Raw genomic sequence first — 14958 nt, forward strand, 5'->3', positions numbered from 1 at the left:
GGGAGGGAGGGAGGGTGGGCATTATACATTGCTCTGAGCCATACACGTTCATGCAGGGAGACAGTAGGTCGGTATTAACAGACCCGTCCTCAGGCTAACGAGAGCACCTGCCTGCTGCGGGAGGATCTGTGTGTGTGTGTGTGTGTGTGTGTGTGCACTGTGAGCACCTGTCAAGGAATGGCACACACAATACATATCAACATCAAACAATGAGAGGAAAGCTGTAAATACCACAACTTGAAATGTAGTCACAAGTCTCTCAATTCCAGTTCTTATTTAACCCTCAAATGCTCATGTGAAATTCAACAGGCCGTGTTAGTGCACGGTCCAGTGAACGCATCAATATGTCTGAGGAAATGACTGACATTATTGAACAACAAGGTGCGTCCATGAGGGACTAATGTGATTGCCCTTAAGCCATTGATTTTCCAGCGAAAATGTCAATGTAGTCATTATTCATTCATCCAAAGTGTATGCATGTGATGTTCAGCTTTAGAGAAGGCCATTCATTGTTTGAGACACACACACAGATTTATTGATAGGTTATCAATCCTGGCATATTGAGCAGGGGGAAGGCTGCATGTCACTGCCACACAAAGGTGGTGCTGAGGCAGAAAAACTGAGTGTGAATTTGCGTTTGTGCTGCCATGTTGTACGTATATCTGTCTTTGTGTTCTCACAGTTCTATCGTTCTTTGTTTTGGCATACATCTACAATTTTACATGAACCTGCAGCACTCTCCTGTCTCCATCCCCCCATTTAGTTTAAAGCTGATCATAATGATGCTACTACCAAGCTACCCTTGAGGACACCAAGGTCACGTCCTTGAGGTTGTTTCAGGGAATTTGGGGCGTTTTCACATCCTGGAAAAGGCATTTACATTCTACAGTTGCATCCAATGGGTTTCTTAAGACTGGCACTAATGTTTAATAGACTAAATATGGAAAGGAAATAAAATGAATGGATTCAGTATTTTAGCTGAGTTCAATACAGTGCAACCACTTATCCCCACATGGACAATTTTATGCAGAAGCATGCAAAAGAGAAGGCTTTGAAGCAACATTTAGATGATAGAGTAGGGATATCAAATTTACAAACAAACATTGATCATGACCACAGTATTTCTGAAATCTTGGCTACAGCCCTGCTACCACTATTAACACTAAACACAATGAGGTGCCATCAAATAAAAATCGTCATAGAATAAAAGGGATTATACGGAAGAAAATCTGAAGTGTTTTGCAAGATTTGGCAGGCTTATTACCTTCCTTTTAACTCTAACTTTTTTTTTTTGATAATTTTCCTAAAATTCACCGTCTTGATACTCACATTTGCAGTGCTTGTCACAGAGTGCGGCCTGTCTCATGTCACAGAGGCGTATTGAGCCCTTGCTGCTGCTGTAGGCAAAGGTGTGACACTGCTGCGGATGAAACTCTGCCGAGGTGATCACTTCCGTCAGCTCCTCCATGTTGGCTGGTTTGATGTCCACAATGTCTGAGAGACGGGCACTAAGGACAAACTCTGACTTTCAGACAGCGGCTGTGGACTATTATGATTCCTTCAGTGGTCAGCTAAGACAAAACTCAGATAAATCACTATTGGCGCCTAAACGTAGAAAAAAAACACAAATAAGAGGATACTGAAGCTGCGATCAGTGATCTCCAGGTTCCACAGGTTCACCCTCAGGTCGTCAGTGGAGATGTATGTCTGAAGGTCGGAGTTGACAGAGATGGAGTTGATGTGGTAGGTGTGGGCATTGCTGAAAACACGCCTGGCAGTAGCCTCAACCATCAAGTCCATGGGCTGCAGCACTGGCACCTATTGGTGAGGACAGGTCAATCAGAAAAGGAGAAAAGGAAATGCAGAGAAAGAAGATTTCTATTTAAGGCTGGTTGGATGGATGCTGGTTTCCTAGAGGCTTTTTTAGATATCTATCTGTATGTGTGGTTGTGCATGCACATGGTTTCTAGTGTGCATAAATTTTGCGTGCTTGGATGTACAACGTGGGTTTGTGTGTACATGTATGTGTGTGTGTGTGTGCATGAGCCACAACCATATGACTCCAGGGATTCATATGACATTTACTCCACAAATCTTAATGAAACAGAGACAGCGACTGAGGGGCTCTGGGGCTGTTTGATGAGCTGGTTCAATCAGACTGTGAATATCTGTTTGCTACACGGCTACTCAGTGATCACACCGCACTCACCCCTCCCCTCTCTCTCTCGCTCTCTCTCTCACTCTCTCTGCCCTGCTTCGTGTATTTACTGAGGAACTCTCTCCTCTTGTTTGTGTGTGAGACAGAAAAAGAGAGAAAGCAGAGGAGGTGGAAAGAGAGATGGCCCGAGGGCATCGCTAGGCCCTGCTGAGGAATGATAACTGAAATCTGCAGAATTAAGACGAGCTCTCTCTCTCACACACACACATACACTCACACACACATGCACACAAACACACACAGTTGCACAGTGCAGCTCGGGCTTCAAAGACACCCAGCAACCAGTCTGCATGCAGCCCCCCGTTGGCCAGATAAAACCCAGACAAAGAGAGAAGGGAGGGGAGGGAGAGAGGAGAACAAATCGACTGCTTCTTCCCTTTTTCCCCTCGTCCGTTGCTGGCACTGACAGAGAGACATGGCAGCCCAGCAGGCTGCTGTATCTCCATGGGTGTCACTTCATTTCCATGTCTTTCACTGGCTGTCCAGAGAGACATGGACCATATTAACCCATAACCCCCAAACATTGACAGTTACACTGTTCAGTTTTCCCCTGCACCTTGGAAACAACCTAATAGATCCTCTTCCTTATAGTATGTAAAACAGAATATTTGACATAAATATAATCTTTCTTTAAAAAGTAACCTATACTATTATACTACTAAAAGCAGTTTTTCCTTTTAAAGAAGCACATCCCAATTATATAAAACACAAAAAGTACATATTTTACACATATTTTATTTCCTAAGGAGATACTGAATGATAAACTAATTTTTTGTTAGATTTTTTTTTTTTGGCTGCACTTAAGAATATTTTTGAGTTCCTCCCTCTCCTCCTCTGCTTTCTCGCCCTGCACAGATTTCACAGCCTCTAAACAGGATTGCCACAGTCCCAGCCTGTCCTCCAGGTTGCTATGATCCCCTGGCCAGCCAGACAAAGAGGGACAGACACGCTGAACACAGCACTAATCTACTATGGCAGACGCACACACACACAGACGCACACACACATAAACACATACACACACGGTGCCCTACGTGCCTGCTTGCTTTGTGTGAAAATGAAAGTGGTAGTGGAGTGATAAGAATGAGAGACAGCGAGAGGATGATCCTTTCATGGTCTTCACCTCAGCGCACATATAGATCACTCATTCTCACTTTCCTCTGCCTGTCTAAGTTCAAAACTGTCGTGCGTTGGATGGTGTCAGACTGTCATTTATCAGCACTGCAAAAGGAGCAGATGATGATCTGCAGGTATTTAAAAGAGAAAATGTATCCACTTTGAGATATATATGTATATATGTTTAACACAGGTCTATTCAAAATTGTGGCACTTTTGCCTTCCAATTCTGCTACCACCAGCAGCTGGTTAGCTTAGCTTAGCTTAGCATAAAGACTGGGAACAAAAGGAAAACAGCTAGCCTTAGTTAACAAAGTTAACCAAATTCACCTAGTAGCACCATAGAAGCTTGCTAATTAACATTTTATAGTTCATTTGTTTAATCTGTACAAAAAGTTGCATTTTTACAATATGAAATTATTATTAGCGATATTTGTAGCCTCTGGCAGCTGGATGTTGTTTCTTTTGGTGGAGCAAGGCTCACTGTTTCCCCCCCCCTCTGTCTTTATGTTAACTCTTAACTGGCTACTAGCTTTAGCTTCATATTTACTGTACAGACATGGGAATGGTATCAATCTCTTGGCAAGGAAATGAGCAAGCATATTTCCCCATAATGTCAAGCTATTCCCCTAACTACCATGTGTGTGGTTGGGAAGATAGTAAGGATTTACTGGAATGGTGCTCTTTCAACATTAGCAAAATAAAGGATCGATACTATATAGACAAAAGATAAAACATATTACAAAAGGAAATTATTTAGATTGTTCTTTTACATTAGGAAAAGTAGCCTATGTCATAGATATAAAATCAGAGAAATTCAATCAGAGAAATACAATAAAAACATAAATGGAACATTTCCAATGTCTGCATTGGGCCCATAATGATGTTACATTAGTATAATTCATGATGCATTCTGAAGATTAAAAATTATCCACTATCATTATCAATATAGTGGCAGGAAGTTTTCTGATTGTACGTTGTACACCCACCACTTCATAATCGCAGTGTTTTAGTTTCCATTTTCAGCCTTTCTCTCTAAAAGAAGCTTGAAAGGTTCCCGATGCTGTACTTTGAAATGGTTTGTTTTTGTTTCCATTCAAGAATAATCTGAAATTTTTGGATCTTTCCCTTGTCGTTAGATCGTAACTTGCAATTTGACTCCAAGCAAAACAGTAAGACACCAGCAGCATAAGGCGTAGAGACATTTACCAGAGTACATGTGATATGTTTGGGTGATGTTAGACCTTATAGTTTTTTTGTGACCTCTTCTTACCCGTAGCGACGTGATAGTCGATGGGTCTCTGATCCGTCCGTCCTCATCCTTCAGGTTGTAGCCCTCTGGACGCTTGTCTCTCTCACTGATCTTCCACAGCTTCACTGTCTTGTCTGGGATGGATACATCACACACACACACACACACACACACACACACACACACACACACACACACACACACACACACACACAAAATACAGTTAGATCATGGCTCACTACAGATTCTCAGATACAAGATGGATGCAGGGGGGTTGGGCAGCCAATCTGGCATGAAGCTGGGCAGGAGCCAGTGAGGATGATGAATGGCGGCTCCTGTGTAGATTCTGATGTCACTGATATCAATCTACAAGTTGACTACATTTCCCTGCTGCAGTATAGGCTCCCCCTGAAAAAGCCATCTGGGCGTTTTTCAATTCTGCTTCACATAAACACCAGTTACATCCCATCTTCTCGGTCGAGTGAAAGGGGTAGCAGCAGCAGTCAGTGTGTTGTTGATTCTTTTTTCTTTTTTTTTCTTTTTTTAATTTCCACTGTGAATATTGGTGTCAGAGCAGCGAGGCCATCGCCACAGGACCCTCCACCATCTGCTCCAGCCACTGCTAGCACTTCTGTAGCAGCCATGCATGAAGCCCACAATCTGCAAGATGTCTCACTGCTGATGTGTATGTCTGCTTCAGCCAGCGTGCATGTATGGTGTGTGGTGGTACATGATGTGTGTGTGTACATGTATGTGTGTGTGTGTGTGTGTGCTCTTGCTGTGGCAGCCATGCATGAAGTCCTCAATCTGAAACACTTCTGCTGGTAGCACTTGCTCAGTCAAGCAAAACAGCGATACATTCACAGAAACGGTCAAAAAGACATTTTTATGTGATATTAATAACATCTCCTTTTATATGAGCTGTACATCTGACCATGGTGCGAAGTGAGGGATGAATCATGCCTTAAGTTGACACTTTTAGTGACTAACAGCAATACTACACCCACATGTAAACATTACTGTCATGATAGATTTATGGTTCCTTTGACCATTTTGCCACCTGTGTCGCTCCTACAGTAGCAGGTTAACTGACCATTGGTGGACAGCAGGAAGTAGGCGGCATTCTGCTGAGGAAGCCATTTGATCTTGTTGATCTTCTCCTCGATCTCCAAACTCTTCAGGTAGTCAAACTCCGGCTCGTGGCTCTGGAATGTGCTGTAAACATTGTACTCCCCTCGACGCTGGGGCTGGCTCTTGCTCTGAATGAGAAGGAAGGGAGGGAGAAACAGTCAGAGACTGACATGTTTGCTGTTCATTTCATAAGATTAAAGCACTGTTTACCTGAAATTTGGTATGGAGAATTTCATTCTTTAAAGCAAATGTTTGAAATTTTAGGAAATATTCTTCGAGTTCGAAGAGAAAACCAATACCACTCTTGTATCCATCCGTTAAATATGAATTTGAATGATTGGCTTAGCCCAAAGACTTTAAATAGGGGAAATGGCCAGTTGCTTTATCCACACCAAAAAAATATGCATACTAAAACTAAGACACAACTTTCGAATTTCCCTATTGAAAAACTATTAAATTTTTAAAAACTCCTGAGCCGATTTGAACTGAACTTAATTGAGGGATGGGGCGTGGGCCGGGGAAGAACAAATTTTTGTGGCAGATCCATTTACTATAAATTAGATTTATTTTTCTCTTAAGTCTGTTGTATGTTGTTTGAGATTAGCTTGGCTGAGGTCTAGTTATAACAAGATATCATAATTATCTCTTGTGTTATTTTACACTCTTTACATCCCTTTGAATTGGTAGTTATTTTGACATGATAGCATTATTTTTGCTATTCATCGTATTTATTTATTCTAGTGCAGCTATATGCCATTTACATTTACACTGAGTGAACATTTAACACAAACATATTATACTTTTGTGGCTTTGTGTCTCCATAACATGAAATGTTTGGCATCACTGGTAACTTTGGGGTCGTAACTAGAACTCAGGTTTCAAACCATGCTTTTCCATGTTACATGAGTTTATAATGATGGCTCATCCAAAATCCGCTTAGTGGTTAAAGAGATTTTTCTTTGTGGTTTTTTTTTTGCCGTCTAGTTATTTAAAAGCAAACAATCAAACTTCAGTGTTTCAAGGCTGTCAAATCCTTTCAGCAGAAGGGCAGCATAATTAGCATTGCATTGTTGGCATTTCCTACCTCCTGCTCCCTCTGGAAGACAACCACTCTGCCTCCTTTATCCCCGGTGGCCAACAGCTCCCCCGATGAGTTAAACTCCACCGTTGAGATAATGTCAGCTGCAACACAATAAGCACAGCAGAGAAGGGGGGAAAATGTCAGTGTGGACGTGTAGAAAGCTGTCAAGGTATCAGTCAGACGAAGAGAAAGAGCTTTCAGTGAGGTCTGGTACAGTGACTTCTAGAAAACACATCAGGGAAATGGAGGGGAATCTCATGACAAACCCACAGAGGACTCTTCGGCACAGATACTCTAGTTTGGTGAAATATGGGTTAGGACAAACCACTCGATGAGTCACTGCATGATATCAACTAATTCAGCCCCTTGTCTCATTGAGGTGCACCAATCCGTGTCATTTAATTGCACTCTCACTTTTTAAAGGACGCCTCCACCACACCATTCATCTCTCTCCTCTTGGCTGCGAGACCCCATGCTGCTCAGTGACTCTCCTGCTTCTTCATTAAAGAACAGTCATAAACCTTCAAACCATGCACTTCTTTACAGCTGATACATGTCACTGCCTCATTTTTTAACTTCCAATCAACTAAAATATAACAATAATAAGATACAAGTGCTTAATTTATTCTGCATCGACAACATTTCTCAGTGTCTCTGCATAGCTACTGTTCCACCAAAAAGTAAATAACAGATACCCACCCTTAAGGTAGCTTTTCCTCTCCTCCTCAAAGACATACATCTGCATGGATTTAGGAGAGGCTAATGGTGACTGTAATTATTATACAGCCCCGGGCTAAAAGGGCACAGCATAATGTCTGTCTCGCACACACATGTGTATACACACACACACACACACACACACACACACACACACACACCACAGCAGAGGCTAGTCCTCTGTTTAACAGTGACAATAATATTAGACAGAGATAGAGAGAGAAAGAGAGAGAGCTTGTTGTTTTGTACCCCCCACGCCCTCTGTGGACCTGCTACTGGCGGAGCACTGAACAGGAGAGGGGAATGTTGCTATGGAGACCGTTTCCATCTCTAGCGGCAGTCGTGTGTGTGTGTGTGTGTGTGCGTGCGTGCGTGCGTGTGTGCGTGCGTGTGTGCCAATAGCTCTCAGACTTAGTTGCTGATGCTAGCTGTAATTCAGCAGACAGAGAGAGTGCTGCAATAGAGAGAAAACCTGCTACTGCATCTGGGGGAGTGAGTGCAGTTGAATGCAGCACACAACTTCAGACAATAGAGTCCCTGTAGACTGGCTCATCTCTTCACATAAAGCTGCTGTGCATGGTGGAAATGACTAAACGTCATGTTTTCGTGTGTGTGTGTGTGTGTGCGTGTGCGTGTGTGTGTGTGTCTTCCCCTTGTTTCATTTAATTGTTGAAGAGAGCCACATTCAGAGATGTGACAAGAGGGATTCTTGTGGCCTTGCGTGATAATGACGTGATGTGGGGAGGGGTGGGCAATCCTAATCATATTTGAATCTAGAAACTAATAACATTTCACAGAGACACACTCTGACCTAATTACAGCCTGGGAGAACCCCAGTTACACACCATATTACTGTCACATACACACTTGCACATGCATGTGAAACACACAGCCCATAGTTATCTCTCTTTCTATATCTGCATGTATTGACCCCATGAATGCTCAGAGATGGCTATGTGCAAACCCCCAACACACACACACACACACACACACACACACACACACACACACACACACACACAATGGTGTCTTCCCCAGCACCATCAAGCCAAAGCCACTGGTGTGAATCGAATGGAATCGGCTTAGCAGTCAGCATTCTTGAGTCAAAGCCTGTCCGCCTCTCTCTCTTTTTGTCCTTCATACTTCTCTCTTTTTCTGTCTCCCCCACTCCCTCGCTCCTCTCTCCTTCCCTCATCATCAACACATTAAGTCGCTGAGGAGAAACAGTAATTGATGGATGCCGTTTAACGAGTTTACACACGAGTACATCCTTCAATCATCAGTGAATGAAGAATCGGGGAGAGCCAGTGAGCTGAAACTCCAAGTAACGTGATGGAACGCTTCCCTAAATGAGTTTTTCCTCATGCAAATGTATTCAAACTAGACAAGGCAATCTATTCAACCTCAGCCACTGATGGAATTGTGTTTAAATGACATGCAGTTTTTTTTACAAATGAAATTTCGTTATAGAGAACAAATTGATTAGCAGCAGAGCTGCAGGTGGGCGGTGTCTCCCGAATGATTTCCGCTTGCATCAGATCAGATTTTTATTACGTGAGCATCACCAGGTTCATGGTGGAGTGGGATTAGCAGAGGGCTGGTGATTCGGCTGATCAAGTGTGTACTTACGCTCTCTCTTTCTCACACACACACACACACACACACACACACACACACACACACACAGCTTCATCAGCAGACCATAACTAGATGAAGCACATAAATCCTGTGGCCAGCCAGGTGTGACACAGACAGGTCACCGCTTCTTGATTCATCAGAGGGATGCTCGAGATAACACACATCTATCACCAGTAATAATGCAGACCAACCTGTCGGCCTGCTGCTCTGATGATGTGTGTATGTACGGGTGAAATAAAGCAGGCATGGCACTGCGCTTATCTGTTTCTATTCACCACCCTGAACCAAGCAATAACACCCTTCAGCATACAATATAGAATTGGGCATCAAACCAATTGGATGGAAATATGCATTGATTCTGGAATGAAAACTGTGAAACACAGAGAGGGGAGTGAGGATATTGAATGTAGTTATAGATGCCCTAGCATGCAACATCTATCACGCATAACAGAAGGGGCCACTAAAAGAAATGATTGTGAGGGGGGAAGTCTGGGGATGGAGGTTTGTTGCTCTAAGTAGGTCAACGAAAAGATCGTACAGTGAGTCTCATCGGTACAGACACAAGCAGACTAAAATAGGAGCGCCCCGGCTAACCTCTAGACAGCACATAATCCCGTCATGGGTCCAAAAAAAAAAAACAAAAACAAAAAAAAAAAACAAACTGAGGCTTGATCCGGTGGCATTGGAGGGTTGTGTAAGAGACACAGACCCAAAATGGTGTGACTGCATGGAAAGCTAGTTGCGTAAGTGTCGTGCAGAAATTCCAGGTAGAGGGAGGGACGTGAGCAACATGGTATCGTGTAAACGCTTTGTTAGCGTTAGATGTGGAGAAGAGAGGATTACAGCACTTGTGCTGAGCTGCCTGCGTCAAAGGATCAGGCCGGGGGGATAATTCAGGTCCGTTCTCGCACTCTCTTTCACTCGCCGCTCTCATTCCTTCTGTGATAATCAACAAATCAGTCAGCACTTCTTTTCTTCCAGGAATACGAACGCACACATGCATCTATCAGAAATTTCTGTACATAAAGACATAAAGACTATTTCTGTACTGAATAAGCAGCTGATAACGGCTTCATTTCACACCAGCAACCAAGGAGATCAATCAAAATTTTGAATAAACCCTGCTACCAACTGGTCTGGTACCCAGCCATATGATTAAGGGTTTATTAGGCTTTATTAGCTGCACACAAAGCAACAGAGCACAACGCAGCTCTCTTCATCTGAAGAGCATGACTCTTTGTAAGATCTGAAGTGAACAAGCTAATTAACCTGGTTTCTCCAGGATCAGTCCCATGAGAATGAGACAGGGCGTGTGTGCATGTGTGTGTGCTTTTGTCTTTTGTGCATGTATGTGTGTGTGTGTGTGCACGCGCTTTTCTGTATCCCCACACTCCCCACAGGGAGTTGAGGGTGAAATGGGCGAGACGTGTTACTGCTTCACTTCTCACACTTCATTAACACGTCGGTGTGGCACACATCTGACGACAGACACAACACAGGACAGGGCGAAACAGAAGAAAGAGTGAAATAAGTTTATGGATTCCTGCAAGCACTAAGCTGAATACCAAGAGGAACCGTTTCAGATGCTTGTTATTTGGTATTCTGTTAGAAATTGAAGATGGAGAAGGGGGGGGGGCAGGGAAGCGGGGGCACACAGAATTATAATCCACCTCCAAAACAAAAGCTGGCTCTCCCTTTCTATCTGTCTGTCTGTGTTCCTTTGGTGCAATCCCTTTCATCTTCCCTGTTTTCAAGGCTGGAATGAATCAAAGATGAGAATGCTGCTGCACAGACTGAAATCATGTCTCTACAATGACCTTATCACCAAAACACAAGGCATTTCGAGTGACGCCGCTTCCTCAACACAGGAATTAGCTATCAAAACTTACAAATGTATCCCATTATAAAGTCCAGAAAGGTCAAACACTGCTTAGCCTGCAGGCTAGCTGTGCACCAAGTGACTCTCACACAGGAAATCTATCACAGCAGCACCTCAAATCCACTGACCAGGAAGCTATTTTGCATTTGAGAAATAGGATATTTTTTTTTGCAATCATCCTACAGTAGCAACACCACGGGTATTCTTTAATAAATTCTCATTAAATTTTCATGGAGCTGCAGACTTAATAAGAAGCTAATCAGGGGATGAAAGCAGCTGCTGAATAAGGAGTGTGACTCGCCCCAACTTCACAGCTTGCCATTAAGCATCCGCCACCCCCATACCACCCCCATACACACACACACACACACACACACACACACACACACATAGACATTATCTTTCTTGTGCTATGTGCCGAGGCGGGGCTCTGCGTTTTGAGTGTTTCATAGTGAATAATGGATGGGACCTGGGGGTATGGTGGGCTAAGTCTTTTTTATGCCGGAGTCCTAAAGTGTGGCCCCAGGCCGTTTGCCTTGGCACAAGCAACCAGGCTCGCCTCAGCTCTCATCAGCAGCAGCAATAAAGGCTGTAAGCTCTCTGTTACAGGACTGCATCAGTATTCAGCGGGGCTGGAGGGGTCACATCACACACAAGCTTGTACTCGCATCAGACAGACATATAAGCAGCAAAGGCGAGAGAGTGAAAGAGAGACAGAGGGGGCTGGGGAGAGAAGGAGGAAGGGATTACATGTCCTACCAATAGATCTCCAGGTCATTGTTCCGGTAGCTAAATTGTAAAGGACCAGAAATCAATACCACAGCAGACATTAGGTTAGGTCCTGCCTCACAGCAAGGAAGCTATTTACATTTTTTTCACCCAATGTGTTGTTCTGTTATTTGACAATTTCATTCCATTGTCGAGCCCATTCAAGGTGAAGATTACGAAAATTAACCTAGACCCATGTAGTAGGAGTGTAACAGTCCATTGACTCAACACACACTGATACACACAGCTGCAGTCATACATACACACGGCCGAGAGGAAATATCCATCCTGTCACCATCAGCGATGTGGCGACTGGTGAATCCAAATTAGACTTTATGGGAATTTTCTTTCAACTAAACAACTTTTCTGGAAACTTTGCTTTAAGGTTGAGGAAACTTTTGAAATTTCATACCCAACTATTACATGACGAGCACAGCTTTGGTCACATTAGTGTGCGTACACACACAGTCAGTGTAGCCGCCCACACGCCCATAGAGGCGTGGGATTGGTGCTAGGCAAAGGTCAGCAAGAGTGACATCATTAAAATGTGACATCATTAAAGTGTCCTGCTGCTGTGGGCAAGCACAGCCTCAGGGAAATCCTCACCTTTGTGTGTGTGTGTGTGTGTGTGTGTGTGTGTGTGTGTGTGTGCGCGTGCGTGCGTGCGTGCGTGCGTGCGCGCGTGTGTGTGCGTGTGTGTGTGTGTGTGGTCTGAATGGACTGGGCCTGATGGAACATGTGCACTTTGGTGAATTTATGATGGGCGACGGACCCAGACACCGGCCCGTATGATCTTTGGCTGCAGACTGACTTCATACCATTTAGGAGACAAGGAGTGAGAGAGTGAATGGACACACACACACTCATTCATGATATACGAGGTGTGACGATCAGTCATAAATTATAGCCATAAAAAATAACAAAAGTAGACTCTCCTTGTTTGGAAAGCGCAGATGGGCCAGAGACTAGACAGTCCTTTGCTTTAAGGAGACACATTTTACAACCTGTATAACTCTAATCCACTTTCTCTTGATCAAATGAAAGGGACAGAGTGAGACAGAGAGAAGGAGAGACGGGAAGAAGCTGGAAGAAGCTCCCCTCCTGTTTTTCATCTCAGCGCACACATCAAACAAAGATATCCATCACACCCACTCCCACCCCCACTTCACTTCCTCTCGCTATGAACCAGTCACTGTGTGTTTAGCAGTGACAGGGAGTCATCTGTAAGTGCCGGGAGCTGAGCAAATGATGATGCTCTCCTGTATTTAAATTAAAAGAAAAAAAACATTGAGGAAAGGAGCCGGAGAATGAGACTGTCTGTCTTCTGAGCTTTGACTTTGTCTTTCCTCCAACCTGCAGTGGCTTCAGGAACCTGAGCTGGTGGCAAATGCAAGAAGCCATTGTGGCTCTGACCCACCCTGCAGCCACACACAACCCTCCAACCACCTCTATTCTACACCAGTTTTCTATCCTGTAGAAAAATAACGTAAAGGTGCTATTCGATAGCTCAATTATGGGATGCTCCATCATATTTCAGATTAAAACCCATTTCTATTTTGACCGACTTTGTTTCTTTTTAAACCTTATGGTAAGTGGGTGGTAAAAAATGTGTGTGGTGTGAAATGGATTAAAGGCTTCCCCAGTGCTGCAGAGACTATTAATGCAACTGACCAGTCTGCAAATACAACACAGTGCATGGGCTTTAAGCTAAACAATGAAGACAAAAAAACATTCCACTTGGCTGCACAATAATCAATAATAAATTATCTCTCAAGAACAGAATAATTGTTAAGAAGATAGTGGAGCTGCAACGCTTGGTCCATTAATCATTTTTCCCAACTATTTTGATAATCATTTCATCGTTTTAGTGCTTTTTCAAGCACAAATGCCCAAATATTCACTGGTTCCATCTTCGCTAATGTGAGGATTTGATGCTTTTCTTTGTCATATACAACATTAAAGAAAATAACTTTCGGTTTTGGACTGTTGGCTGAATAAAACAAGCAATTTTGAATACAATCACCTTTGCTGCCTGCAATTAATCCAGAAAATAATCAGCAAATGAATCAGTAATGAAAGTAATCATCAGTTGCGGCCCTAGAACAGAGACATCTACCTTTGTAACAGATGCTGATTTAAATCTTGTATTAATCCGAGGTAAAAGATATACATTCATGTTTAAAGCTGCCACTGTTTAATGAAAGGCTCTTAATCCCCAACGCTTTTACTGACATTAGCAGTTAATGTCTAAAACCGATCTGCATTATTAGTATATGGGGACCGAGGTGGTAATGAGATGAACGATAACTGTCAGTGTTTTACGTTGATCAGTGATCGAAGCAGCTTGTGGAAGGCAGGTGGAGCTGATTGGTGGAGCATGAGGGAACTGTTAAGCATCAAACAGTAAACAGGCTGATAATCAAGAGGCTGATGTGTGGTCAATGAGGGGGAAACACACTCATGTGCAGGGGCAGCATTTATAGCTCTGCACGTAACAGCTATTGTTCAATGCTTGGTTAAGTAGATGTACAGTAAAGAGGCGTGTGTGTGAGAGAGAGAGAGAGAGATCCATATTTCAATGTGCTGCCCCCTCCTAAAATTAGGCCACCTTCCCTGCCTCTGTCTCATTCTTTCAACAAGTGAACACAGAATGATGAAAATACATTTTTTCATCATTCATTTCATCATTTCTTTTAACTGCTTTTTAAAGCTGCTCTCTACAGACTCCAGACCCTGTAGCAGCTGTGAAGAAAGCTTTATTCCCCTGTTCCCTGTCGTCCATATACAGATCTAAGCCCTGATTCCCCTCGGTCAGGATGGTCTTCCTAAAATAGCAGGTATAACGGGAAGCCACCTCATCATCTCCTGCTATTGACACCACACCACCACACTCCCCTACTAATCTGAATGTTTATGTGAAACGACCAGAATATCCCTTCTTTAATATCCTTACAGCAGCTTATGGTGCGATTAAATTCGCTTTAAATGACCTGTATGCACTTTATGCAGAATCTATGTAAAGACTAACTCGATAATATTTATTTATTGTGGTATTTGCTTGATCGATTCCTTTAATGATCCTATACTACAGTGACTTATTTCTGCTGTGATATTAGCATCCCTCTAGCTACAGCCTCAGGTTATTTGCGGTGCTTTAG

General features: G+C 43.2%; 1 protein-coding gene across 2 annotated transcripts in view; it reads right to left on the reverse strand.

Annotated features, from left to right (window-relative positions):
- ppp2r2ba (protein phosphatase 2, regulatory subunit B, beta a) overlaps nt 1-14958 on the reverse strand; it is a 45848-nt gene that overhangs the window by 6332 nt on the left and 24558 nt on the right. For both annotated transcript variants that reach the window (XM_023419346.2, XM_023419347.2), the window contains exons 2-6: nt 6802-6899; nt 5680-5845; nt 4608-4720; nt 1641-1818; nt 1330-1494 (exon numbers count right to left, since the gene is read on the reverse strand). In XM_023419346.2, the coding sequence (XP_023275114.1) occupies nt 1330-1494; nt 1641-1818; nt 4608-4720; nt 5680-5845; nt 6802-6899 (720 nt within the window). The remainder of the gene's footprint in view (nt 1-1329; nt 1495-1640; nt 1819-4607; nt 4721-5679; nt 5846-6801; nt 6900-14958) is intronic.

This window comes from Seriola lalandi, unplaced genomic scaffold, assembly GCF_002814215.2.
Source record: "Seriola lalandi dorsalis isolate HSWRI2012SDOR001 ecotype SW California unplaced genomic scaffold, Sedor1 jcf7180002054598, whole genome shotgun sequence".
Lineage (NCBI taxonomy): Eukaryota > Metazoa > Chordata > Actinopteri > Carangiformes > Carangidae > Seriola > Seriola lalandi.